Raw genomic sequence first — 26628 nt, 5'->3', positions numbered from 1 at the left:
TTGGGAGAGTGGATATTTGAGTAATAGAGGCACATAGGACTTGAATGGGAATTACAGAAGGCTACTGTTACAATGTGGTAATATTAAAAATGAAAATGACTTCAACCTGAGACAATGAAATTTGAAAACAAATTTTAAAAACATTAACCAATAAAAACTATAACATAATCTATTGGGCTCCATTAAACATCAGCTTTCCTGGGATATGATACAAGTTTAAAATTATAAAAATACATATTTATAAAGCATTCAGATTAATTTGTAGGTGATAGAAGAAATTTGGAGTATTTATGGTGTCTTGAAACATTAAGTGCTCTCTAAATTCTTGCTGAATTGAAACAGTCTTGATTGAGATAGGATTGTGTGTCCTTCTACTAATACTTGCTCACAATTTGTGCCCCAATCTCTGCCTAGCTCAGTGCTTGACACATATTAGATAACCAATCAGTAGTGGGTGAGTGAAAAAATTCCTTATGGTTTTCAAGATTTGGGTTTTTTTGTTCATTTGGGTTTTTTGTTTGTTTTGCTGGGCAATTCTACTTTTATTCATGAAATTATTTAATATTCAACCTTTATTGGAAAACACAGATCTATAAATTGCTCCTTGGTGTCACTTCTGGATGGGACTAACAGTCCATTAAGATAACTGAGTTAGGCATTTCTTACAATTTTATGACTGGCCCCACAAAACATATCCCTTCTTACTACCTCTTCTACTATCCTATGTTCCCTCCCAACTCCCTAAATGTTTTGCATGTCATGTTTATTTCTATATAGGTGGAGTTGATTATCTTTCTATTGTGATGTCCCTGTCACTTTTATGTGCTCTGTCATGATTTCTTGATGTTTTTCTTGTAACAACATTGTATTCTATTTGAAAATACATTTTACAATGTAAAGCACTGATCATACTTAAGACGTTAAAACTACAGAACTAAAATCAACACTTTGAATATAATGAATCAATTTATATTGGATTTTTAAAAGAATATGTCAACTTAATAAGCTATAAGAAAAATTAGTATAGATGAAACAGGAAATTATCATATAAAGGTAGCTCATGGTTATAAATATAATTTGTGCTATAATTGGGATATTAAATTTACTTGGTAAGTTAGTGTATTTTGTTGAGCTTTATGTTTTGTTGTTTGAGAAGCACAGCATAAAGTAAACTGTAGCATTAAAAGCCAGCTTCATTCCAATTTATTTTTATGGCATAGTGCAAAAAAACCCAAGATTAAAGTATATTCAGGCACTGAGACTTAAATCCCTAACGGTAAGAAAGTCGTTCCATAAACAGATGTGATTATGGATTCTGAATTTATTTGCTTGTGGCAAAAAAAAAGTACCAACTCAATAAGTTTTAATTTATAGGCCTCTACACCAGAAAGCCTTTGGGCACTTCGAACAAAACTGACTAAAAATAAAATTTAGTTAAATAAAACCTCATCTGCCCCATTCTCCATTTACACCAGGGAATGCAAATCCCCAAATGGATAGGGAGAGACTTCTCCATGTCTTCTCTCAGCACTCTCTTAAACTGTAGCTATGCTGTGTTCTAGGAGAGGATTTTATGATTGGCTATGCTTCTGACAATTGGGAATGGAAAAGAGGAGCTGGGGATGGTCACTCCACTTCAGAAGGTTTTCAGAGAACCATGACTCTATCTAACCTGTGGTCATGAAAACATGCAGAGCTTTTCTGTTCTCTCCCACAGAGAATATTGTGTCTCTTTCTCTAGCAGAAATCTCCTTTGTGTATTTCTTAAAAAACATAAAGACTGTGCTGGTTTCTAATATGTAAATAGCAGCAAATTCTCTGATCCTAACGTTGCACATAAAATATACTAAAAATTCTTATTCATGTGAAATACAAGTCACAGAACAAAGAGACAGGTGCATGGTCTTAACCCTGAAAACAAGGTGTTTTTGTTGCAAGGAATGCTCACCTCACATTTTGTTCTTCTAGGGTCTCACTTGTGAATTCCAGTATGTCAGCTGCCGTCCCCACAAACATAAGAAGAAGTTGAGAGAGTTGATCTCGAGTGATCCCGCCTCCAATGGGTAGAAGCCATCTTCCAATTATTAGCATTAACAGGAATGTCTGATGGAGTCCCAATGTCCAAACTTTCTCACATACTGTAGATAAGTTATTCACAAAAACTTTGGCCTGTTTAACAGAAATGTCATACAGACAGAAGGATTATGAGACACCACCTGAGAGAGAAATATTTTCTTCACTGTGCTTTCAACCAAGAGTTTGCTTTTGTAGACAGTAATTTTCAGGAGTTATTCTTTACTTACTAAAGAAAGTAAAATGCCTTTCAGCTGAACACTCTGAAAAAAATAAAAAGCTAATATGGTCCTTAAGATGGGGGTGCCTATAACTAGCAAGTAATTTAAGCCTTAAACTTACAAGTGGGATTGTACCATATGGTATTTAAAGAACCAATTTTACAATGTTTTAAAGATCATGTCTCATTTTATTATACTGTGTAATGAAAAATAACACATAGCAAAGTTTTATAAAACCCACATTAATATCACAAAAACTTCCTATATTTTTCTTTAATAAATTTTTAAACCTGAATGTACTAATCTTGAAATATTTTTAGCATTGTACAAATCTTCCCTTTGTTTTTTTGCTTTAAAACTCTATTATAGCTAAACATAAAAATGTAATAATGCTTATTGATTACCTAAATGTAAAGAAAGAGAATAACTGTAAAATTATTATTTTTATTCTGAGTACTTAACATATTATTCAATAATCCATAAGCCAGCAAGCAAATTTTACACTGCCATTATTCTTAGACTAAGAAAAACTTACATCCCACCAATGTATTCTGGATGACAACTTGCCCAATTACCTTCTAAATAAGTCTCAAAGTATACTATTGCCCCTACAAGGACTTAGGTCTCAAGTGGATAATGATTCCAACTTATTTATGCAAGTGACTTAACTGTGTTTGTGCAAAATTTATTTACCCCTCTCCATCACTTGCTGATATCAAATGCACAAGGACGGATAAAAGACAAGGCATGATGCTATCCTGATTGAATCCATACATGAAAATCAAGAATATTCCATCTGTACGCTTTCTTATATTAGTACTATGAAATTTTATGTACATCATATTTAATTTATACAGGAAGCACATTAGTAGAATAAAGATTAATATTTTTGATTGTCAGATGAAAAACTGAGAGAGAAACTAAGTGATTTGTCCAGACTGATATAAATTGTGATTGGAGCTTGAATTAGAACCCAAGGTTCATTCCATTAAACCTCACAGAACTAATAGTACATCTTATTATTGAAAATACATTTTGGTGATAGGGGCCTTTTCCTTTTTAAATAGGTCATGGTCAGTTTGCCAAATAACAGCCTTATGAAGAAAAAGGAAGGGATTCTGTTTTGGTCAGAAATCTTCTCTATGTTATTAATAAACATCTACAAAATACATATGGTGGAGTTCCTAGATAATTCAATAAGACGAGAAAATAAAATAAAAGGTGTAGGGATTGGGACAGAAGAAATAAAACTGCCTCTGTTCACAGTTGACATAATTGTCTAGGTAGAAAATCCCAAAGAACTGAAAAAAAAAACAAACAAACAAACAAACAAAAAAAAACAAAAAAAAACCTCCTGAAACTAGTAAACATTTATAGCAAGGTTGTGGGATAAAAGGTTGATATACAAAAGTTAATCTCTTTCCTATATACTAGCAAAGAATAAGTGAAATTTGAAATTAAAAACAAAATGCCACTTTTATTGCTATCCCCAAAAATGTCATGTAGGTTTATCAGTGTTAACAAACGCACCACTCTGGTGCAGGGTATTGATGGATGGGGAGGCTGTACATTAGTACAGAGTATATGGGAAATTTCTGTACCTTCCTCTCAATTATTGCTGTAAATCTAAAATTCCTCTAAAAAATAAATCTTAAAATTATCATATCCCAATTTTTTAATTATATCATTGCTTCATAAATGTATACGTCTCTCATTGTGCACATATTAACCTCTTTAAGTGTTCCTTAATGATGCAGGTTAAATATATGTATTAATATATATAAAATGTATCAATGTATATACTTATGCATATTAAATGTTTAATAATTTAAAAATATAATTATTTTGTGAATTCCTAAGCCAAACAATGGATAACTTTCTTCAGGAAAGAATTAGCTGGGAAGCATGTATAGCAGGTAATTGAGGATTATACCAAGTCCACCATTTGCTAGATCCTTTCATATACAGTGGAAAAGCTCTCACCGTCTCAATGAGATCATCAGCTCTACTGGTTTGTTCACTGGATGCCAATGTTTGATTGAAGGCTTCTTTTCTGCTGGTATTCTGTGATGTTCCTTCAGCCTGGATACTGCAATACTAACAACAGGGTCAAGGAAGGCAATTATGGCAAAAAATTAGCACAATATGGTAGAGATCAAAATGACTTAAATCTGTTCAAGAGATTATGAGCAGATATGCAGAGTTTATACAGCATATATATAAACATTTCCAAAAATCGGAATATAGGCCTGAGATTGAAAACCACTTTTTAATCAATATGAAAAGAGTGTCAACTATACAAATCTTATTTTTCCGTAAGTCGATGAGGATGCAAATGCTCTGAGTCATTGCAGAGAGCTGTAGAATTTATAGATTGGTAACTGAGATTCCTTTCTTAAACCCTGCAAGAATTTAAAACCAAACAAATAACCAGTGACAACAATAAAACATATATGATCCTGGTCAAGGAAATTATGGTGGTTTTTTTTTTCTTTTTATACTTTTATTTTAGGTTTTGGGGGTTCATGTGCAGGTTTGTTACATGGGTAACTGGCATGTTGCTGAGGCTTGGTGTGTGAAGAATTCCATCACCCAGGTAGTGAGCATAGTACCTGAAAAGCAGCCTTCCAATTCACACTTCCCTCCGTCCCACCCCTCTCAAGTAGTCACTGGTGTCTGTTGTTCCTATCTTTGTGTCCATGTGTATTCAGTTTTTAGCTCCCACTTATAAGTGAGAACATGTGGTATCTGATTTTCTGTTCCTGTGTTAGTTTGCTTAGAATACTGGCCTCCAGCTTCATTCATGTTATTGCAAAGGACATGATTTTGCTATTTTTATGGCTGTGTGGTATTCCACAGTGTGTGTCTGTGTGTGTGTATGTGTGTGTATATAGTATTTTAAGAGTTTGTTTCTTATCCAGAAGCCTCTTTATCTAAAATATCATATTGCTTAAGTAAATAATCCAATCATTTTTAATCCTGACTGTCAAGTACTGTAACAACCTAAAAAATTAGCATGTTCACCCACAAAAACATACATTTTAGTGAGTGTAAAAGCCAATTTAGGTTTATGGAAAATTCAACAATAGACATGAAAAATGGCATTTTTCCTTTTTTGTTTCGTCATTTTGTATGAGAATTTCTGCAAGTGAATTGTGCATGATATTTATCCACCAGATGCTGGGAATCCGAGGTAAAGTAAGAAAAGGAAAAATTATATAAGAGAAGAAAGGGGTGGCACTTGAAAATGTAGCTGTACCCAGTGAAAATTTTACAAACTGGTTTAAAAAAAAGTTGAAGGTTTTTCAAACATCTGCAGTGCTAACATATTTTGAAACACATACATGTGCACCACCACCGCCACTACAACCACCACACATCCACGATCACACATTTGTATTTAGAGAGGACTTATTTTTTAAAAAAAATTAAAGCTGTAAGAAGTGTATTTTTCTTAATTATTCTGGATACATCATCGACTATTCTATAAGCTACTTGAAAAAGCAGAAAAGAAAGTCTGCAAGAAGTTGTTTTTTTCTACTCTTCCCAAATGACTAGTATTATGGTTGAAATGACAAGAATAATTAAGAAAAATGGCCATATTCCATATCTGTAGGAGCAAAAATACAGTTGTTTGCACACTTTGTGTGTGTATATGTGTGCAGCTAAGGCTCCAAGAAAAGATAATGAAGTTTTTATCTTGGTTAAATCTTTAACCAAGCAACAAATTTTCATTGCAAAGCATGTTGGTGACTTTATTTAAGATTTATTTCAATAGGAAATACATTTTGACCATTTTGTAGGTATGAAAACAGACTATGTATTAAAAATGGTGACCTTAATATGTTTTTGACATTCTTACCACTAAAATACATAAACATCTTGTTATTTAAGAAAAAAGGCCATGCTTTAGTGCAGTAGAAGATAACTTGGAAGCAAATAGCTTCATTGTCCATATTATGGTATTAAGACTTATCTGAGTTGCTCTCCACTCTTGTTATTCTATTTGTTATAGATTTATGAGATTTTCCTCCAAGTGACCTCTACATTTGGACTGCAGTAAACAAGTGACTTCACTCTTAAAACCTAGCCTGACTTGTATTATTTGGGGGATTATATTGTTTACATTCTGCCTTGTATAGGTGAGTTCACATAGATTATCTGGGTACCAACATGCCTTTTTTAAAAATAGACTGTGTCTATTAAACCCTTATTAGCTTCAAAAATATTCCTTTGGGTCCAACAAGACTGTGACAACAAGATGACCAGAATATTTCCACTACTTTAATCTTGCCACTTCATAAATGGACCTAAGGACTAAGGTCACAATCATTGTCATAAATGTTTTGTTCCCATACATGTAGACCCAACCAGATTCAGGAATGAAGGTAAGAAATTAGTCATCTAGGAGAAACGTCTCATGAAATAGGTCAGGATGTTTTCCTAATGCCAAGTCATAGGTTAGGACATATAGTATACAGAGTAAATGGAAAATGTGAAAGAAAATTAAATTACTCTTTTCTACAATGAACAACTCAGATAATTCTGATGCAAACTCCTCTAAAACACAGAACACATAGCTGAGAAGGGCAATATGGTTTAATGAACTAGGTATCCATTAGGTTCTAAGCCCCAGCATTACTGTGTATTCACTGTATCAACTTAGGAAAATTACTGAACCTTTCTGAGTCTCAGGATCCTCGTCTTTAAAATAGAAATGTATGTATCATGCCTAACTTATGGAGTTGCTGGGTCCATATATGTGAAAACATTTGTGAAAGTACAGGAGACTACCTGAAGAAAAGTGATTATTATCACTCCCAAAATGTTCTAAATGAGTAGACTAGAAGAATTGCTGTAACTCCCTTTATTCTGCCATTTCTTCCTTCTTTAACTGCAATTCCAATACTTTTTTTCTCTCTTACTATTTTTCTACTTTCATTTCTGCTCAGTCTGCCCAATTTCAATCTCTGGCATTCATTTTAATTCTCAGTGTCAATATGAGTCAAATCCATTACTACTAAAGGTTCAATTTCTTTTGTAGTATGAAAATTAGAGAGCTACTGCTCGGGGCTCAAAAATCTTTTTTTATTAAAAAGGGAACTTTTGGTTGCACGTTATTTGTTGTAACGGGATTTGACCCGTATATCAATTAATTGTGCAACAAATTTACATTATAAAAGCATTTAGGGAAATGAATGGTTATTGTGTATGATAGCCATGTCATAGAATTGGATATGAAAGAAACAATTGATTCAAATCACCAGAGCTTATTTTCATACCCTTGAAAGCAGTAAGTAGTAAAGAGATTTGAAACAGTCCCCTAACTCCTTACAGTATAGTTTTTAAAAGCCATGATAACTTGAACCAAAGATATATAGTTACAAAAACACTTTTGCTACAGACATAGGGATAGCCTATATGACTTTAGTGATTTTTAGCAGGAGATTGAAGGGAGAAAAATGTTTTATTCATCCCTACATTCTTGGTACTTGCTTGTGGAATTCTTCAAAAGTAGTCCACGGAACTAAATTCCCCTTTGTTTGCCTATAATTTGGAGCAAGCCTTTTACAGATAAGGTTATACATTGGAGGCAGATAGGGTTACATATTGGAGGCTTAACCTTGCTATAAAGTGACCAACTATAACAAAGAAATCTATGTAAGTCCAAATTCTCACAGATCTTTTCTAAAGTAGTTTATCAGTGAAGGTACCAAAATATTATTAGGTCATAACTACATTTCTCTGTAACGTAGTCCTGTAACCTGAACTATGAACTCAAAGCTGGAATCTGATGGACTTCAGTAACTTGGCCTCTCCAGAGTTGTACAGGAACATCAACAGCAGTATATGACTGCACCCAACCTAGAGACTGCTTATTAGAGTTGTCTGTGTAGAAAATAGTTGTATTAAAAATTTCTGTAATAAATTAGGGACTCTTATTGGAAGCTACTTTTTTTGGGGAGGGAGTTTCGCTCTGTTGCCAGGCTGCAATGCAGTGGTGCAATCTCGACTCACTGCAACCTCCACCTCCCAGGTTCAAGTGATTCTCCTGCCTTGGCCTCCACAGTAGCTGAAGCTACACAAGCGTGCCACCACGCCCAGATAATTCTTGTATTTTTGGTAGATACAGGGTTTCACCATGTTGGCCAGGATGGTCTCCATCTCTTGACCTTGTGATCCACCCGCCTCGGCCTCCCAAAGTGCCGGGATTACAGGCATGAGCCACCACACCCGGCCGGAAGTTACTATTTTATTTCTAGGACAATGTGGTCTTCTAATACATATAAGCTCACCTTCCACATGGTGGGTCCCACAACTCCTCCCCTTTAATCTTAATTTCAGGGCTCTAGAAAAGAATTTCTATTTCACTAAGGCAGCCCGTGGGACTCCCAAAAATTAATCTCCTGTAATCTGCATAACCTGCATTTTAAAAGAGACTATTTGAAATGGCTCCTATAAGTTTAATTGTATTTATATAGCTGAGTACAGATAAGGGTTTTGTTTTTGTTTTTGAAATTCCTATAAGTGTCACTTTACAGGATGCCAGATCATTGAGGCGTGCCCATTCTTAGCACAACATAGAAACTCACTGAAGCTGGAAGGGTTAAAATCAAATTTCCACACCCCCTTGTAAACTCTACCATCCTGTAGGGTGGAGGACAGGGGAAGTCTTAGTAATAAGATTTCTAACACAAAATGTTAATTCACTATATAATCCTAAATCTTACATAAATGAATTTTTTTTACTGGAGTTTGTTTTTTTGGCAAATCATGGCACTTCCTTTTGCTGATAGCCTCTTATTTATTCAATTCTTGATAACTCCAGTTTCTTAGAAAAGTGCATTCCGAAAATAAACTGGATCATACTGTGAAAGTAGCTTATTGCTGAATAGGTAAATTCCTACTTTCCAAAAAGAAGTACCTGGGTCTCATGGTGCAATTCAAGAAGCCATAATGATGGAACGATGCTAATCAGATATAAAAATATGGCTGGTGAAAACCTGTGAAAAGAGAGAAGAAAAAACAGTTTAGCTAATTTAAGCTAATTTTTCAAAAAAAAATTTAAGAGGAAGAATGAAAAAAAATGCACATACTCTGACCACATTGAGTCAAACCTTTTTGTGTACCCTCAAAGTGTTTATTTCAATGAAGAAAAAAAGCATTATGTGATTCCTGCCATATGGATTATAAAGAAACAAAGTAACTGTAAAAGGCACTAGCAGCTGTCATTCTCGCTGAATTTCTAATCCAATTAATAGAAATTAATTTTGATATGGTTTAATGGGACACTGCCAATTAGTTTCAGGCACAACACCGGATATTTTGTATTTAATATGTTTTACAAAAAGCAAATACAGCAGGAGTAAATCTTGGATTTATTAGACATTACAATTTCAAGATATGGCTACATTTTTCAACGTTAACCGGGAACTCTGAGAGCTCAAACAATAATATGGTGCTAGAACACAAAAATCAGATGATAAGGACTAGGAATGAGAGTAACCCATTGGCTTTGTGTGTGGTTTGCTAAACCTATAAAATAAAAACACCAACAACCAACAGTATAAGCCTTTGGCATTTTTTTTAAGTTATCTATATTCACTGTTTTCTCATTCAAAATTCAGAGACGAATCCGAAGGGTGGACTTCTGTGATCCAACACTCAGGTTCAAATGCCAGTTTTGCCACTGACCTCTCAGTTTGTTTCCTATCCACAAAAATGTCACTGTATCAGTCAACTCAGGCTGCTGTACAAAATACCATAGACTATGCGACTTAAACTACAGACATTAATTTTCTCGTAGCTCTGGAGGCTGGGGGTCTGAGATTAAGGAGCCAGAAGAGTGAGATTCTGGTGAGGGCTTCCTTCCTGACACGTAGACAGTGCCTTCTCCATGTGTTCTCAGATATCCGTCTCTTCTTCTTCTTATAAAGCCTCCAGTTTTATTGGATTAGGACTCTACCTTTAAGACCTTATTTAACCTTAATGACCAAATTAATCTCCAAATATTGTCACATTTGGGGTTAGGACTTCAGTCTAGAATCTGGAAGAGGAGACAATTCAGCAGTTACATTTATCTCACAGGGTTTTTAATTTACTTCCCGTAAAGCAGTGCCTGGCAGTGGTGAGCATTCAATAATAGGTAGATATTACTAGTATTATTATCAGACATGGTACAACACAAATATGTCCTTAAAATGCTGAAATAAGAAAAATAACATACTTTCTACATTTATTTCTTCAAATTGGTCTGGGCACAGTGGCTCAGGCCTGTAATCCCAGCACTTTGGGAGGCCGAGGCAGGTGGATCACTTGAGGTTAGGAGTTCGAGACCAGCCTGACCAACATGGTGAAAACCCATCGCTACTAAAAATACAAAAAATTAACCAGGCAGGGTGGTCTGGGCCTGTAATCCCACCTATTCAGGTGGCTGAGGCAGGAGAATTGCTTGAACCCAGGAGGCAGAGGCTGCAGTGAGCTGAGATCAGCTACTGCACTCCAGCCTGGGCAACAGAGCAAGACTCCGTCTCAAGAAAAAACAAACAAACAAAAAAACAAATTGAACTTTATTTTAGAGGACTCTTGCATTGCAGAACATCTCAAAGTCAAAATTATGTCACTATAATTTTATTAAAATGCTTTTAACACACCGCAATAGTTTGAAATGACCTAGAAAATAGACATGTTAATTGCTCAACAAATAGAATTATTCGAGATGAAATGTTACCCAAAGTATGTTATTATAATTCAGGAGAGAAAAGTGAAATGAAAAGAGAAAATTTAGAATGATTTTTTTAAAGGCTATTAACCCTTTCACTAATATATTTTTTCAATTCCTAGAGAGAGGAAGGGAGAAAGGGCAAGAGAAAGAGAGGTCTCTTAAAAAATCAATATTTAATATAGATACTCCCCCACCTTTGATTTCCTGCAAAAGCCAATTTTGAAACAAAAGGTTATGGGTCATGATATTATTAAAATCTGACTTGGAGGATGGTGAAGCTGTAGAGAGATATCAAAAGCCCATGTTTAGCATGCTCTTAAAAAAAAAAAGAACAATTAACTTTTTGACCTCACATATCAAAGGAAACATCAGGAGATAATATTTCCCTTGTGAAATTGGGAAAGAAAGTGAATTCTAGGTCAGAGGGACAGTAGGAATATGCATATTTTTGTTTGGAGACATGAAATGTTGTCTGGATTGCAATTTCATTGAGTCTCTTTGGATTAATTTTGAGACTAACCCCTCCCTAACAATAATGTAACAATAATAATCTAGGGAAACCATAGCCTGAACATACAATAGCTCTTGAAAGAGGTTAAAAATAAAACAAACAATACCCTTAACATCTTCTATGCGTAAGATTTATTTCTATAATTGGAAAAAAGTACTATCCTGTTTCAACGTATTTCCTCTAATTGGGAAACTGGTTATATAAACAAACAAACTTCAAGATTCAAGATGTTTTGTGTTGCCTAACGGAAAATCTAAACTCCATAATCTGATATTCGAAGACTTCATTATCTGATCTTATCTCCACTTTTCCTTCCTCTTCCCTTACCACATCCTATCAAGCTGAGCAACTCAGTAGTTAACAACCGACTGCGTATTTTAAATAAAACAAACAAAAAGCTTTGGAAAGTTCCTCTCACTTCAGTCCTCTTCATTAGATTTTTGACCTAATGAAGAAAGGGGTAAGGAAAAAGGAATCATATTGAGGGCCCAAGAATTAATTATATTCAACTCAATCCTCAGCCTTGTTTAACTAACCACATGTCTCTGGTAAGAACAAAAGTGCTCTCTGCTCTTTTAGTTTGGTTAATCTAAGGAGAGAGGTTCTGCAATGGTTTTACAGCAAATATCTCCCAAAATTATGAAAGCTTATTTTGGAATGTCCTTCTCTTGCACGTCTATCCACCAACATTCTACTTGTATTTTAAAGGCACAGCAGGAATTAATCTTAACCTGTATTTCTCTTGTGGCCCAACACATGCTGTACTGTTTTATAGTTATGTGTATAGAAGACTTCGCTTTCCTAATGTAAGTTCCATGAAGAAAGGTCCTGGGTCTTATATATTCCTTATATCTCTTTCCTCTTCCCACTCCTTCATTTTCTTTTCTCCCCAGTGGAATCACAGTGTCTTACTAAGTCTCCAATTAATGCTTATTAAGCAAATGCTTAAATATTTGAATGCCTGAATTTATGAAGGAAGGAAGGACTGAGCAAATAAAGTGAATAGAGACTGTTGATATCTACAAGGAGCTTTCATTTCAAGAGGTCCGGTATCAAGTAACCTCTTCCAGCTATGACCCTTGAATTATTATATGTTAGTAAGACCCTGTATAAATTTCAGAAACTTAGAAGACCCAAATTTGAATCCGGCCTTTTCCATGCACTGATCTTTGGAAATTCACGATCTTCCCTGAAACTGAATGTCCTCATCTGTAAAATGGGGAAAATAATACCCATCTCATAGTGTAGTTATGAGGATTAAATAAGACAATGTATGCCATGAGATTGACACCTTAGGTGCTCAATAAATGTACTTGCTGCTTTTCCTAGACTCAGCTCTGAAAATGTACTCACAGCTACATACTTGTTATTTATGCTAATGAAGGACTCTTAGAGGACACCCAATTAGGAGACTGTTTCTTTATATAATTGATAATGACTTATATTTTTAAACCATGATTCTCAAAACTAAACCTGTATAAGGCCGTGCACAGTGGCTCATGCCTGTAATCCCAGCACTTTGGGAGGCCAAGGCGGGCAGATCACTTGAGGTCAGGAGTTCGGGACCAGCCTGGCCAACATGGTGAACCCCCATCTCTACTAAAAATACAAAAATTAATAGGGCATGGTGGCTTGCACCTGTAATCCCAGGTACTCCATAGGCTGAGGCAGGAGAATTGCTTGAACCCAGGAGGTGGAGGTTGCAGTGAGCTAAGATCACACCACCGCACTCCAACCTGGGCAATTTAGTGAGACTGTCTCAAAAAAAGCAAAAAAAAGACAACAAAAACTAAACCTATATAAAACTCCTAGGATCAAGGGCCCTTCTTGTACTGTTGAACACAAACATCATTATTCTTAACTTCACCATCAATGTTGAGGCAATTACTGTCACACTGCCATGGTTTGCATGGAGCATTTGCCCATCGCTACCTACAAGATGCTGCCCACTCAGGGCCCTGCTCACCTCTTGGGCTGTCTTGCTTGCCATTCTTCCAACCGTGTTCATATAACAGTGTTCTTCTTCCAGTTCTCAAAAAAAAAAAAAAAAAAAGCAAAGTGCTATCCCAACTGAAGCCCTCACATATGTATTCCTCTCTTTAGAAATACCCCCTCTCTCCTACTTTTAACCTGATTATTTCATATCAGTTACATGGGACATTAGAAAACTTTCCTTGTTCTTCAAGTCTAAATTAGCCCTCTCTGGTCACTTTTATGCCATAGATTTTCAATATTTATAATTACATATGTGCATATGTATATGTGTGTATTTGATATCATTTAAGTGTTGACTCCAAGCAATTCTAAATAATGCAAGCACCAGAACTGTGCCTGTCTGCTCAAAATTGCAGTCATCCCTTAGTATCTGGGGGGGGATTGGTTCTAGAAACCCTGCAGGTAGCAAACACTACAAATGCCTAACTTCTTTATATAAGATAGTGTAGTATTTGCGTATAACCTATGCACATCCTCCCTATGCTTTAAATCATCTCTACATTACTTATAATACCTGATATAGCTGTAAATGTTATGTAGATAATTGCTGTATGGTATTGTTTTTTATTTGTATTATGTTTTAGTGTCACATTGTTGTATTTTATTGTGTTTTGTTTCCCATATATTTTTGATCTGCTGTTGGTTGAATCCACAGATGTGGAGCCTGCATATATGAAGGGCTGACCATATACTCTCTGCTCCTTCCAGAGTATCTGGCATATGATGAGCTCACCATAAACATTTAGTGATTCGATAAGGCTCTGGTTGATTTACAGTTTCTACTTTCTTGACACTCTGTTGATGGTTTGACTAAAAATTTCTTCTTGAAATATCATCATAAATTGATTTTTATTGGAAGTTTTACAGAAGAAAACTAATTTTATATGTTCTGCTCCTATGAAAGATTTAATATTTTAGCGTGATATCATTGCCATTAATTACTATTTTGAGGGTTTGCAGTATTCTTGATCATGTGTTGTCAGTGCAATTCATTTTTAGAACAAAGAAGAGTGTGAAGTTTAAAAATTAATAAACCAGGTTTTATTTTAGTCTTTGTCGTGATGGCATTAGGAGTAATGAGATGTGGAGTACCTTGTATGATGACTAATACCATGGAAAGATCTGGCCAACTCACAAATCATTTATATCAGGTTTCTGGATAACTGTTTATAAACATACAATATATTGGACTAATAAAAAGCTGATAAGTATATGATTCAATGACTAAGACATGTCCAAGTGAAAAATTTTTACAATGGACAATACCCTATTACCAGTTAGCTATCTGCCCTTAGAAACTCAGATTTATTAGAATCCCAATTACCTGTCAGAATACCAAAGTTGTCCAACATGAATTCTTTAATGCCAAATTACTTTGCTCAACTATATTTTCATATAAAGCCCTCTTAAAATCTTTTTCCATGAAGTTGTGTTTTTTTGTTTTAATTCCATAGCTCTTAGCCTACCTACCAATTCTCTCCCAAGTACACAAGCAGGAGCACCATCTCAAAGGATTTTTTTCTTTATATATTTACTTGTTTATTTAAAAATTCATTTGTTTTGTTTTATTTGTTTATGAAATATGTATATATATAGGTCTTGCTACATATTAGACACTGCTCCAAGCTTTTTAAAAGTGTTGCTCATTGCTTTTGTCAGTTCATTTCATCCAAAAGTAAAATATTATTTACCACACAAAGTTGTCATTTCAACAAATTATAATGTTTTCTACAAAATGATATGTCATGACATTTAGCAATTTAGCCCTGCAGTAGATTTTATTTACTTTGACTCACCATTAGTCTAGAATTAGGATTCCATTTTTCTCTTTCTAAAAATGACAATTATTAATGTTTTCTTACTGAAAAAAATAACATCCATTCGTTTTTATAAACAAACAACAGTATAAGTAAGCCTATAGAAGAAAAATTAGCCATATCACTACCCTGTTTAGTTTTTCTCTGTCTTCTGATCATATGTATATATCTGAAAATGGATAATATTTAAGTGAAGCAAAAATAATATTCAAAATGTACTTCAATTGAATCCAGATTTTATTTGTATTTCATTTCTCAACATTTTCTCCTCTACAAAAGCAGAGTGAAGTTGTAAGAATACTAGACCCAACTTTCAAAATCTCATGTTAAGTGAGATTTTGCATGTCCTCAGTAAAATTTCTGGAGCACTTTATAAAAGTTTATTTTCATGGAAATCAAAAAACTAGGTCATGATATTCTTTTGTAAGTCCCTAAACCTGTCTAACAATGCAAAGGTTGTCTGTCCTTCTTACATGTAGACTCATTTGTCTAAGTGGGCCTTAACATGTACGATTTCCATCAAGGCTGCTTGGCAAAGGCTTTCTGTTAGTGTGTAAGGGGAATATGATGACCAATATAACAACCTCAGTATTTCCTCTACCTCTCTTCAACACCTCAAAGTGAACCCATTGTTTTTGTGGAACACAAAGCCTCTGAATGCCTGGGAAGTCACCAGTGTGATCCCAGCCACCACCCATTAATCTTTTTAACTAGCATGTCCCTCATCACTACGTCCCTTCCCAAAGCCCTTTGCATGTGCCTGTCCCCTGGCAAGAAAGCCACAACTAAATGGCCAAGAGCTAATGAGAATTCCCCTCAAAATGGAAAATTGAATATAAATGAGAATGTTTTAAAAGGTGCCAAGATCAGGCCCGGTGCAGTGTGTCACGCCTGTAATCTCAGCCTTTTGAGAGGCCGAGGCGGGTGGATCACAAGGTCAGGAGATTGAGACCATCCTGGCTAACACGGTGAAACCCCATCTCTACTAAAAATACCAAAAAAAAAAAAAAAAATTAGCCGGGCATGGCGGCGTGCGCCTGTAGTCCCTACTCGGGAGGCTGAGGCAGGAGAATGGTGTGAACCTGGGAGGCAGAGCTAGCAGTGAGCGGAGATCGGGCCACTGCACTCCAGCCTGGGCAACTGAGGGAGACTCCATCTCAAAAAAAAAAAAAGTGCCAAGATCAGTGGATAGGTTTGTTTATTCAGTGATCTTAAGGATAGACCAGACAAATAATGACAGAAGAGACAAGGAGGAACTTCAAATGGGTTGAGAAAATCCATTGCAATGAAATCTTTCTTTGTATTTCCAAAGCCCTTGAAGATTGTCTATATTCAGATTTTGTAAAGAGAAGATACTACTGAATGTGACTCTTAATTATAATTTTCATTGTTTGTTGTTGCAATTTTTAAAAAGTCATATTCCCAAATAATGATATAAACTGATAGCAAAATTAGTACCCCATATACCTCACTCAATCTAAAATTTTCCAAGAGTAGGCCTAAAGCAAGCACAAGCTTTATTACAATTGAAGTTGTTCACAAACTCCAGCAATATGTTTCACTATTACTAAACTAGTTATAGCAACAAAATATGAATCCATTTGAGGATCTACATGCTATCTTTCTCATAAAATATTTCAGAAGAAAAGAAAAACATGGCATCCTCCTAAATGAATTGTTCCAATTGAAATCCTAACTGTCACCATCATGATATTCTTTCAACCTGAAAAGCACATCTTTCTTTTCTGCACTCATAACCACTAGTACCTCAGAAATCATTTACCTCTGAAATGTTCCTTGTCAACAAGCCCACCTTAATGATTGTATCTTGATTCTGCAGGCTTTCCACACTCTCGGACTTAATTTGTGAAAAATTATTTGGTTCTCTAAATGTCATTTTATACTGTTTTCATATAACTATATATATTTTCTATTTTTTTATAAAACCACCATGACAGCATCTCGTACAATAAATGCTTATTTAATGAACAAATGAACTTACATTGCTGCCGACTACAGGAACTTTAATGCTCTCTGAGAAAATAAAATGCATTATAATTGTTATTTGTGTAAGGCTTTAGTTTATTTCATTCCAAATAAAGATGATAGTACTTATTTCTGTTCTGTAGAGGAGATTGGTTCTTTAGGACAAAAGTTAAAATAGTCTAGAATTTTCCCCCTTTTCTCCCTTTTACGTCCTGTTTTGGTTTTACAAGAATGTTTGTTTGTGCAAGAGTATGTCTGAGCCAGACACTCTTGTATGTAGTGTGGACTTCCCTACATTGTGTTCTAAGCAAAATCATCACAGTCTTCCTTTAGCTGGTCACTTGAGTTTTACCTACATAATTAAAAAAAAAGAAAAAACAAAAAACAAAAAACACCAACAGAACTTTGACCCTTTCTCTACTACAGAAAATCCTTGACCCTAAAAATTATGTGGTAATGTAGTTACTGAATACAAAAAATAACAAATAGGTTGATGGAGTAAGGGGAGGACTCAACACAGGATTACCAAGCTTTCCATCTTAGGAAGAAGCATCCTTCTCCAGACCTCTAAGCTGTAGCTTCCCCATCTGCAAGCAGAGGCATAAAGGCACTACCAGGGCTATTGTGAGGATTGAATGAGCTGATGTGTGCAATGCCAATGCCTGGCTCAATAAACGTGAGTGCTCACCAGATGCTAGGCATTGTTTTCATTATCTATTATTATCAGTTGTGACCTTGGATAAATGATTTAGTGTTGGTGTGCATCAGCGTATTCACCCTAAAATGGTAATTAAGATGGCAACTAATTTATAGGGTCATTGTAAGGATTACACGAGATAAGGGAAAGAAAGCAGGCTGAAGCATTGTCAGTATTCAATAATTGATAAGTGGTGCCACCTCCACTATCATCATCACCATCATCACCTTCATCATCATCGTCATCACTAGTATTAAGAGACTGTCTGAGAATGGCACAAGCCAATTTATTTTGAGGCTATTTCAGGTACATTAAAATGTGTATGGGACAGGAAGCTCAATCTGGGAAATAAGAAAGCAAAGGAACACTACAGGAACAACCCCACCTCCTCATCCAGGGCTACAGCAGCACTGATGTTAGAGAACCTCTTTACGTGCTTAAGGATGACTGATTTTTATTCTAATAAGTGGATAACATTAAGTCAGTTGTACATTATCTACCTCTCTGAGGTCAGTCAGACAAAATAAAGATAAAATATAACCCATCTCCTTAAATAACTATAGGTAATAGGTTTATGTTCAGAGAAAAGTAACAAAATTGGCATTCACCCTGGCATGCTACATTAACAAACCTTACATTCTTAATATATTTTCAATATGACTTTCCAAAAAAGTACGTTTCATAAAGTGCCTACATTAAATTTTTTTTAAAAAAAGGAAAGAAACTGTTATTTTTAACAAAACATTTTATATACCAAAGGCCTTTTTGTCCTAGTACCAAGACTTTACAGGAACTTCCAGAGTAGTGGGGAACATACACATGGGGAGAATAAACCTTGATGTAAACGTGAATTTTTCTACTGTTGGAAAAAAAGTTAAGCTATTCAGATTTGTCCTGATGCTGTATGCATAATGTCACTTCCATGAGAAGAAATGCATGAAATTTAAAAGTAGGAATATATTTATACTGACTTATAGGAGCTGCCCATGCTAATTTGTACTTTGTTTTTCTTCCAGTCAAGTACAAGAAGTGAAAAAATTGTATCAGTAAACTTAATTTTCAGTTCTAAATGTCTCAGTTGAACATGATCATAAAGAAAGCATGGCCATCATTCAGAGGTTCCATTTCTTGGAGCTCCCATTCTACTTGCAGACATAATTATTACATTGGTCTGAAGTCTTCTGTGAGGCGAAAGAAGGAAATATGACTTCTTCTTGGAAGTAAAGCATGGTACTAATTCTTGAAGAAGACTCTTCTTCCTAAACCATGACTTGGATTACTAAAAACAAAGTCATTTGCTAATAACATTCAGTGTGTGCTTCCCAAAATGATGCACATTTAAGTCACCCTTCTGCAGTGAGTTCAAGACTCAGGATATAAAACACACATTCCCACAAACATACAGGAAGATAACAAATACAAGCATACCTTGGTTTCAGATATCTCAATAAACCAGATCACACAAAACTTTTGGTTTCCCAGTCCATATAAAAGTTATATTTACACTATACTGTAGTCTATTAAGTGTGCAACAGTATTATGTCTTAAAAAATGTACATACTGGGCCAGGCGCGGTGGCTCAAGCCTGTAATCCCAGGACTTTGGGAGGCTGAGGTGGGCTGATCACGAGGTCAGGAGATTGAGACCATCCTGGCCAACATGGTGAAACCCCGTCTCTACTAAAATACAAAAAATTAACCAGGCGTGGTGGCATGCACCTGTAGTCCCAGCTACTCAGGAGGCTAAGGCAGGGGAATTGCTTGAACCCGGGAGGCAGAGGTTGCAGTGAGCACCACTGCACTCCAGCCTGGTGACAGAGCGAGACTCCATCTCAAAAAATAATAATAATAATTAAAAATGCTTTATTGCTAAAAAAGAAAATGCTGACACAGAGACACAGAGTGAACACACATGTTGGAAAAACAGCATGAAGACTTGCTCCCATCAGGGCTACAACAAACCTTAAAAAAATGCACTATGTGCAAACACAATAAAATGAGGTACACCTGTAGTATAAAACCTCAGATAAAAAGCTAAAGAGAGATTTCAGGAAACTTGGACACAAAGTGTGAAGAGGGAGAGAAATTGTTTATCTTCTGGGAGAATTTCCAGTGCCCAAGTTGGCCATATGGAAGTCACAGGGTCTCCTTTCAAATTCCTCTATCTCATCCTCTGTGGGGTCCAAAAACATTGGGGTGGGGAGTGGGGAGGAAGAGTTTTATTTCCAAACCTTCTCTCTGGCATTTTCATAAACATTTTTGATGGAGGAAAGCACATACTATCACATACTACAGAATTACATCATACAAAGTTCTCCCTCATTGCTTAAAACTTATACATCAAGATCAAATTTCACACAGTATGCATCTGTCAAGTCTAGGTTTTCAATTTCACTGCTGAACTTTTCAAATGCAATTGAATGATCTAAACAGATTTCAGTGAATTTTTTACAAAATTGGTTTGAATTTGAGATCGATTTAGGATAGAATCCTTTCTGTTTCCTAACTTGTCTTTTCTGTTTTCAGCTGTGAGCCATCCAGATAATTTCAAATACACAGTGCTTAAAATGAGGTATCATAAAGTTAAAGAAATTCGGAAGAGTTTTTAACATGGAGTCTAGGGATACTGGAATAATAAGAAAAAGGGAATAGTAGAAAAACAGTATTAATCGGTCATTTGAGGGTATGTCAGAAATATTTCAAGGCTCATGACGATTGTCCCTTTTTCTTATCCTCCCCATGCCTGGCTGGCTCCCTCTCTTCTCTAAGGCCTTAGCTCAAAGGTCACTTCCCCAACTAGGCCTCTCTGACCATCCAGTGGCACCTTCCCCTGCACACTCCCCTCACTCTGTCACCCAAACCACTGGGGCCTTCAGAGTTCTGATCACTCGTTTGTTCAATTGTTTTCTGTTACCTATTCATTCATCTGTTTATTAATTACTTACATCTTTATTTTCTGAGCCCCTTAACTAAAATGTGAGGTTTGCGAGGGCAGAATTTTGCCTGTTTATTCACTTCCATATTCTCAGTACTTGAATAATGCCTGACACAATACAGTAGATGTTCCATACACTGTCGTTGAAAGAAGAGTGAAAAGACTCTGTGCCTTCTTCAGAGGAAACTACTCAAGGTTGCCTAATTCACCTGCCCACCGAGGAGGTTCCCTCCCTACATGGCCTTCGCACACCTCTCTCCGGATGCAGCTCTCACCCATTCTTCCTGCGACAGCTCAAATGCTGTCAAGTTCCCTGTTCCCAACCCAGTATTCTGCAGCATATCCTTTCTCCCCTGAACTGCTGGAGTGAGTAAGATTGGGAGCCTGGAGTCTTCACTCTTCTCTCTCAACTGACAACTAACTGGTCCCAAAAGAGATGACTTAATAACTCTGTGCCTCAGTTTTCTCATCTAAAAATGGGAGAAAACAGAGAAACAAAATAAACTACAGTTTTTGAAAGGATCAAATGGGACCGTCTGTGTGGAACACTTGGAAGATTCTGGAAGATAGGAAATGCTAAATATTCATAATTATTCTGATTCCAGCACATTTGAGTACTGTATCAAAATGCTACCTTTTAAAGTGTCAACCGTGTTTGTTTTCTGTTTTTTGGGTTTTTTTTTTTTTTTTTGGTCTGGTTACACAATGTTTAGCATAGTATCATATCATGCTTGCTTATTAAGCAATTCAAAAATACTTGTCTCATTGAACTTAATAAAGTAAAAGGAAATGAGAGATAACAAAGCAAGGTGACCAAATAGGTGAGTTATTATTTATTAACTCACAAATGATATTTTCCTTGGATTTATCTGGGGAAGAAAACTCAGGGCTTAAAATTGCACACTTTTGCCAGTAAGTTCAACTTAGCTTTCTACTTATTCTCAGATAATGCCTGCTTTTGAGTGAACAGGCTTCAAACTTGTCACAATCTTAGTAACTTTTTTCTGTCCCTGAGGAATATTTTATTGGCTTGAAAGCAGCTGAAATGTTGCCTTTTATTTGACTTTACCTAAATGGTAATTCAGAGATCCATTGGATTGTTGCCCAGACAATAGAAAATAAAATCAAGAAAAGCTTAAGCCAAGTGATATTCATTTTCATCTTACAGAAGTGTAATTAAATATGCAGGTGAAACAGATAAATATTAGGTGAAAAAAAGCAAACTCCAGGAGTACACATTTTTTTTTAGCTTAACGGGGGACGTGTTGTTGGCTCACCCTCTCTATTCTATAGGATTCCAACAAATTAAACCTCTCCAACTGGCGAGTTAGTAGTGTTGACGTAATGTTGCTTGTCCCTGGACAGCTGAGCTCAGCAATTCCAGTTCCATGTTTCTTCCAAAGGATAGCTAAAGAAACATTCACTGGATAAGTGTCATATGTTTGCTATGTTTCAAAATATTTAGTTCACATTTTCCCTTATAGCTCTATTTATTGTTCCACAATTTCTATAGATTGGACTCGTTTGGGTCCAAGTGTAAATTTAAATTAAAAGAACAATACTCGAAGTAGCCCAGAGCAGTCCAAAGGAGTTTCGTGGATCTGATTTTCAAAGAAAAGAACTTTTCCACCTTATATATGTATATATTTTAGTCCATCATTCATGTTTAGTCAATCATTCAGTCTGTTCTAATCTATTCCTCTTTATTTATTTTCAATATGGAAGTTTTTTTTTTCCTTTTCCCCTTCCCTTTCTCCTCCTCCTTTGCTCCTCATTTCAACTTGTAGAAACAATGCTTTCAATTGATACAAAGGGCAATTCTTTTACATTTTTAAAAAATGTAACCATAATATACACAACTCTATAACTTTAGTGTCCTGATAATATATCATGGACATTCCTCGAGTTTAGTGGTTAAGATCTAGCTCATTATTTTTAATGTCAGCAAAATAGCCTATAGTATGAATATTTCACAATTCTTAACTATTCCTCTGATGGATAATCAGTATGCTTTCAGCTTTACTTTCCACAAACAAGATGGATATTAATATTTTTGCTCATGTCTTCACATATGGGTACCTTTAGTTCTATAGGGTAGATTCCAAAATATAAGACTATAAAGCAATGGAACAAAGGTTTATCTATATATGGATTAATGCATATTAATATTTTTCTATACAGAGGTATAGATGTTGCCATAATGTTTACTTCATCTCTATTTAATTCCATCAGCCTAGATTTTCGAATGGAAATTTTTTCTTAACACTCAAAAACAAAAATTATACCTTGCTTTATGCAGAATACTTCACCTAGAAAGGGAATGTTCCCCAAATTGAACGTTTTTTCATTGTTACCATATTATTTCAAGGATAATTTCCTACATGTTTTAGCAGCCCATGTTCTGACTTTTTTTCTCACATTTATGACAGAGTAGTGTGTGGGCTTTTTCCACCACAAGAATGAACATATTTCTATACTCAGTTGTATTTGGTAACATCAATAGAATAAAGCATTATTAATCATATTCCTATTTAGACCATTTACTAAGACTCATTTGTTGCTGAAATTTTATACTAAGTCAAATCAATCAACTTTTTTCTTTGCTTATTTTCAAATACGAGTGTAGATACTATGCCAGCAAGATTTTCCTTGAATTCGTGTTATAATGCACAATATACATAATGGGTCTGTTCTTCCAAAATAAAGGTGAGAATTTTTTTTTTGAAATTTTTGCCTGGAACCAATGGTTTATTGGCTAGTCATTCAAGTAAATTTGTCTGACTTGTGCAGATGTAAAATATGCCTAGTTGATACAAGAATATTTTTAATAAGAAGAAAATAAAGAAAAATCTTTGGATCTAGAAAAGATCATTGCTTTTTTATTCATCACCAATCAACATATATTATTTTATGTAATTCTCTAATCACCTATGAGGTAAGTATTCACAGGTAAGAAATTGAGGCTGAGACATTAAGTAGCTTGCTCAAGGTCTGAAAGCAAGCAGGAAAACCCAGATTTTACCCCATTATCTGTCTGATTTTGAGGTGCATACTCTAAACACTAGTATATCCCCAGTTCTCTGTATAACTTGACTTATTGACCATCACTCATTTTTATCCCAACCATTTTTCCACTCTCAGTTGTAAGTTACATGTCAGTCCCAATCAGCAGTAAACAAAGATGTAGACGTGAAGGTGAAGTTCCATTGGCTATAGTATTTACACACAACAGGAGTGTTTAACTTAATGCGAGTTAAGTCCCCTGGTCTACTCTTGGAGGGGGAGAGCAGGCCCCTCTTCTGAGGCTGAAGGTCTCCTAGAATCTCTGGCGGTTGGTGGCAGGACTATTTTCCATGGAACAGTTTTCAGCCTCAGACTTCATCTTTCTGTGACCAAAGATATTTCCACTCTGGCTTATTAAACCTACTCAGTCAAAGTTAAATCAATGTTATATGACCTGCTGAGTGAACAAACACTTTTCTCCCCTTTTGTTTCTTTAACCCTGAGGCTTATTTGGGAAACTAACACCATTTTTCTTGGAGATTTCCAAAAGGCACACTGGAAAGTACCTCAAATGTCTCACGCTTAATAAATTCTTCATGGGGGTGGGGAGGTGGAGCCAGGGGTAGTCACATTCCCATTCTGGTCGTATTAAATTAGGATTGTTCTTGAATAATTTGAGCATTGATAATTCTAGAAATTTTTCAACGGTAGAAAATGTAAGCAAGATTCACATCATCTTCAGAGGCAACATGTTTTCTTCCGTGAACTGTCAGGCAATACAAAGCCTTTTGTAGTTTAGTGTGTAAAACTGTAGAGGGGTTGTTTCATTTTTTTGAACACAATGACTATAATGCCATTGTGTATGTGATTGTAAATTGCCTAATACCATTTTCTCCTTTCTCATAGCATGAGATATTTTTAATGTATTGATATATATATATGAAAACACATCCTATTTTAAGAATTAATACAGAAAGAGGCCTAACTTGGAGAAGTTTCTGGATGAACTTCCAGATGGATTCCTCGGGGGTTGGGGGAGGCTCTTGGTCAATGGCAAGAGAATCTTTTTCTCAATTATTTGATTGCCATTCAAGCCTTTCGGGGAGGAAATAAGCACCACACGTGGCTTGTAGTTATTGCACACAGAGGTTAGGACTGAACCACTACCTGCTGGTCCCTTCACCAGCGTTACAACCCGTTCCTTGCAAGATAGGCAGGCCGTTAGCCAAGCCCCAAAGCCAGCAAACCCAGACACCTGAAGCTGGCGCTGTGCCAGAGAGCTCGCGACGCCAGCGGCTGGAGGGAAGGGAAGCGGACGAAACCACAGACGTGCAGCGAGGGTCTTCTCGTCTTAGGAGGGTGGCCAGTGTGCTCAGCTCTTGCGAAGGTCACTGATGCCCAGCGAAGGACATTCCCACACGTGCACGCACGCAGAGTAACCCGCGCACACTCACACACCCCAGTTTCAGAAGGCACACTATATGGCAACCTCCTTGTCCCAAGACTCCCCTATTTGGGGGCACATTCAGCAAAACAGACCAGCGCTTCCTCTCTTTACTCATCTTCCAAGTTTCCAAACCTGAGACTGGGTGACTCTTGCCTAGGCTCACGGATCGAGCCTTCCCAGCGTTGCACTGGGACCCTAGGGTAGCCCTGGCGTGCCCAAGAGATGCGCAAGCATCTCGCGCCTTCCAAGCAATCAGCGAGGACAAACGGGGTCCAAATTCGAGTAGAATCTGCGGGTTGCGGGAAGATGGGTTCTAGGGCTGCCCGCGAGTGCGGTGGGGGACAATACCCTAGGGCCCCGTGCGCCCTCGCTTTCCCAGGGCACTCTCACCATTTGTAGCCTCTGCCGCGCTTGAACTTGAGGGTGAGCGCAGTCTCCAGGAAGAGCAAGAGGTTGAGCAGCGCGAGCAGCCAATACCGCGGCTCCTTCTTCACCTCGGTCACTCGCCAGACCCCGACCAGCGAGTGCAGCACGAACAGCAGCCGAGTGGCCAGGGCGTTAAGGAAGACCAGTCCCTCCATGCTGGCCCGAGCACTCTGCCTACGGCCCCTTGCCTGCGCCCCCAGGACCCTGCCGGGCGTGCCCGGAGCCCACCCGTGAGCAGGAATATGACAAGCACTGAGACCTGCTGCTGCTTATGGTCCCTTCTCACCCTCAGCGCCCGATGCCGGTAGAACTGGTGCGCGGCTCGCCCCTCCCCCAAACTTCCTGAGAACTCTTCAAAGAGGGGCGAGTCCAAACCCAGCTTTTCCAGACTGCTGGGTTTTCCAGGGAGTCTGGGGCTGCGCTGCCCTGGCTCCAGGACGTTATCCTCCGGCGCTGCCCATCCCCCTCCCAATCTCAGGGCCAGTCTCCATCCCTGTCCGGTATCCCCGCCCCCGGGCCTCCGTGAGGTCCCCAAGAACTTCCCCATCACGAGGGGGCGGAAAGAGGAGGGAGGAGGACTGAAGGTCAAGGTGCAGCACAGCCAGAAAGGCGGAGGAGGAGCGCATCTCTGGCAGCTCCTCCTTACTTTTCCACCGAAGTACTTTAATTCACTCACACGTTTCACGCTGTCATGGTGACCCGAAGTCGCGACGCAGGAGGGCCAAAGAATCCAAGCAATTTTAGAAACCCCGTTACTGCCCAGCTTGAAGAATTAAAACTTCCTATGATCAGA

At 36.9% G+C, this 26628-nt stretch overlaps 1 protein-coding gene across 1 annotated transcript in view; it reads right to left on the bottom strand.

The window, feature by feature from the left end:
* Positions 1 to 26384, bottom strand: part of TMEM26 (transmembrane protein 26) — a 46987-nt gene extending 20603 nt beyond the window's left edge. Inside the window, exons 1-4 of the mRNA XM_054436619.2 lie at positions 25800 to 26384; positions 9220 to 9298; positions 4278 to 4391; positions 1949 to 2169 (exon numbers count right to left, since the gene is read on the bottom strand). Coding sequence (XP_054292594.1) covers positions 1949 to 2169; positions 4278 to 4391; positions 9220 to 9298; positions 25800 to 25990 — 605 coding nt within the window. The 5' untranslated portion in view covers positions 25991 to 26384. The remainder of the gene's footprint in view (positions 1 to 1948; positions 2170 to 4277; positions 4392 to 9219; positions 9299 to 25799) is intronic.
* Between the last annotated feature and the right edge of the window lie 244 nt (positions 26385 to 26628).

This window comes from Pongo pygmaeus, chromosome 8 (genome assembly GCF_028885625.2).
Source record: "Pongo pygmaeus isolate AG05252 chromosome 8, NHGRI_mPonPyg2-v2.0_pri, whole genome shotgun sequence".
In the NCBI taxonomy this organism is placed as follows: Eukaryota; Metazoa; Chordata; class Mammalia; order Primates; family Hominidae; genus Pongo; species Pongo pygmaeus.
The sequence above is the reverse complement of the archived record's forward strand: the minus strand, read 5'-3'. Positions and strand labels throughout refer to the sequence as shown.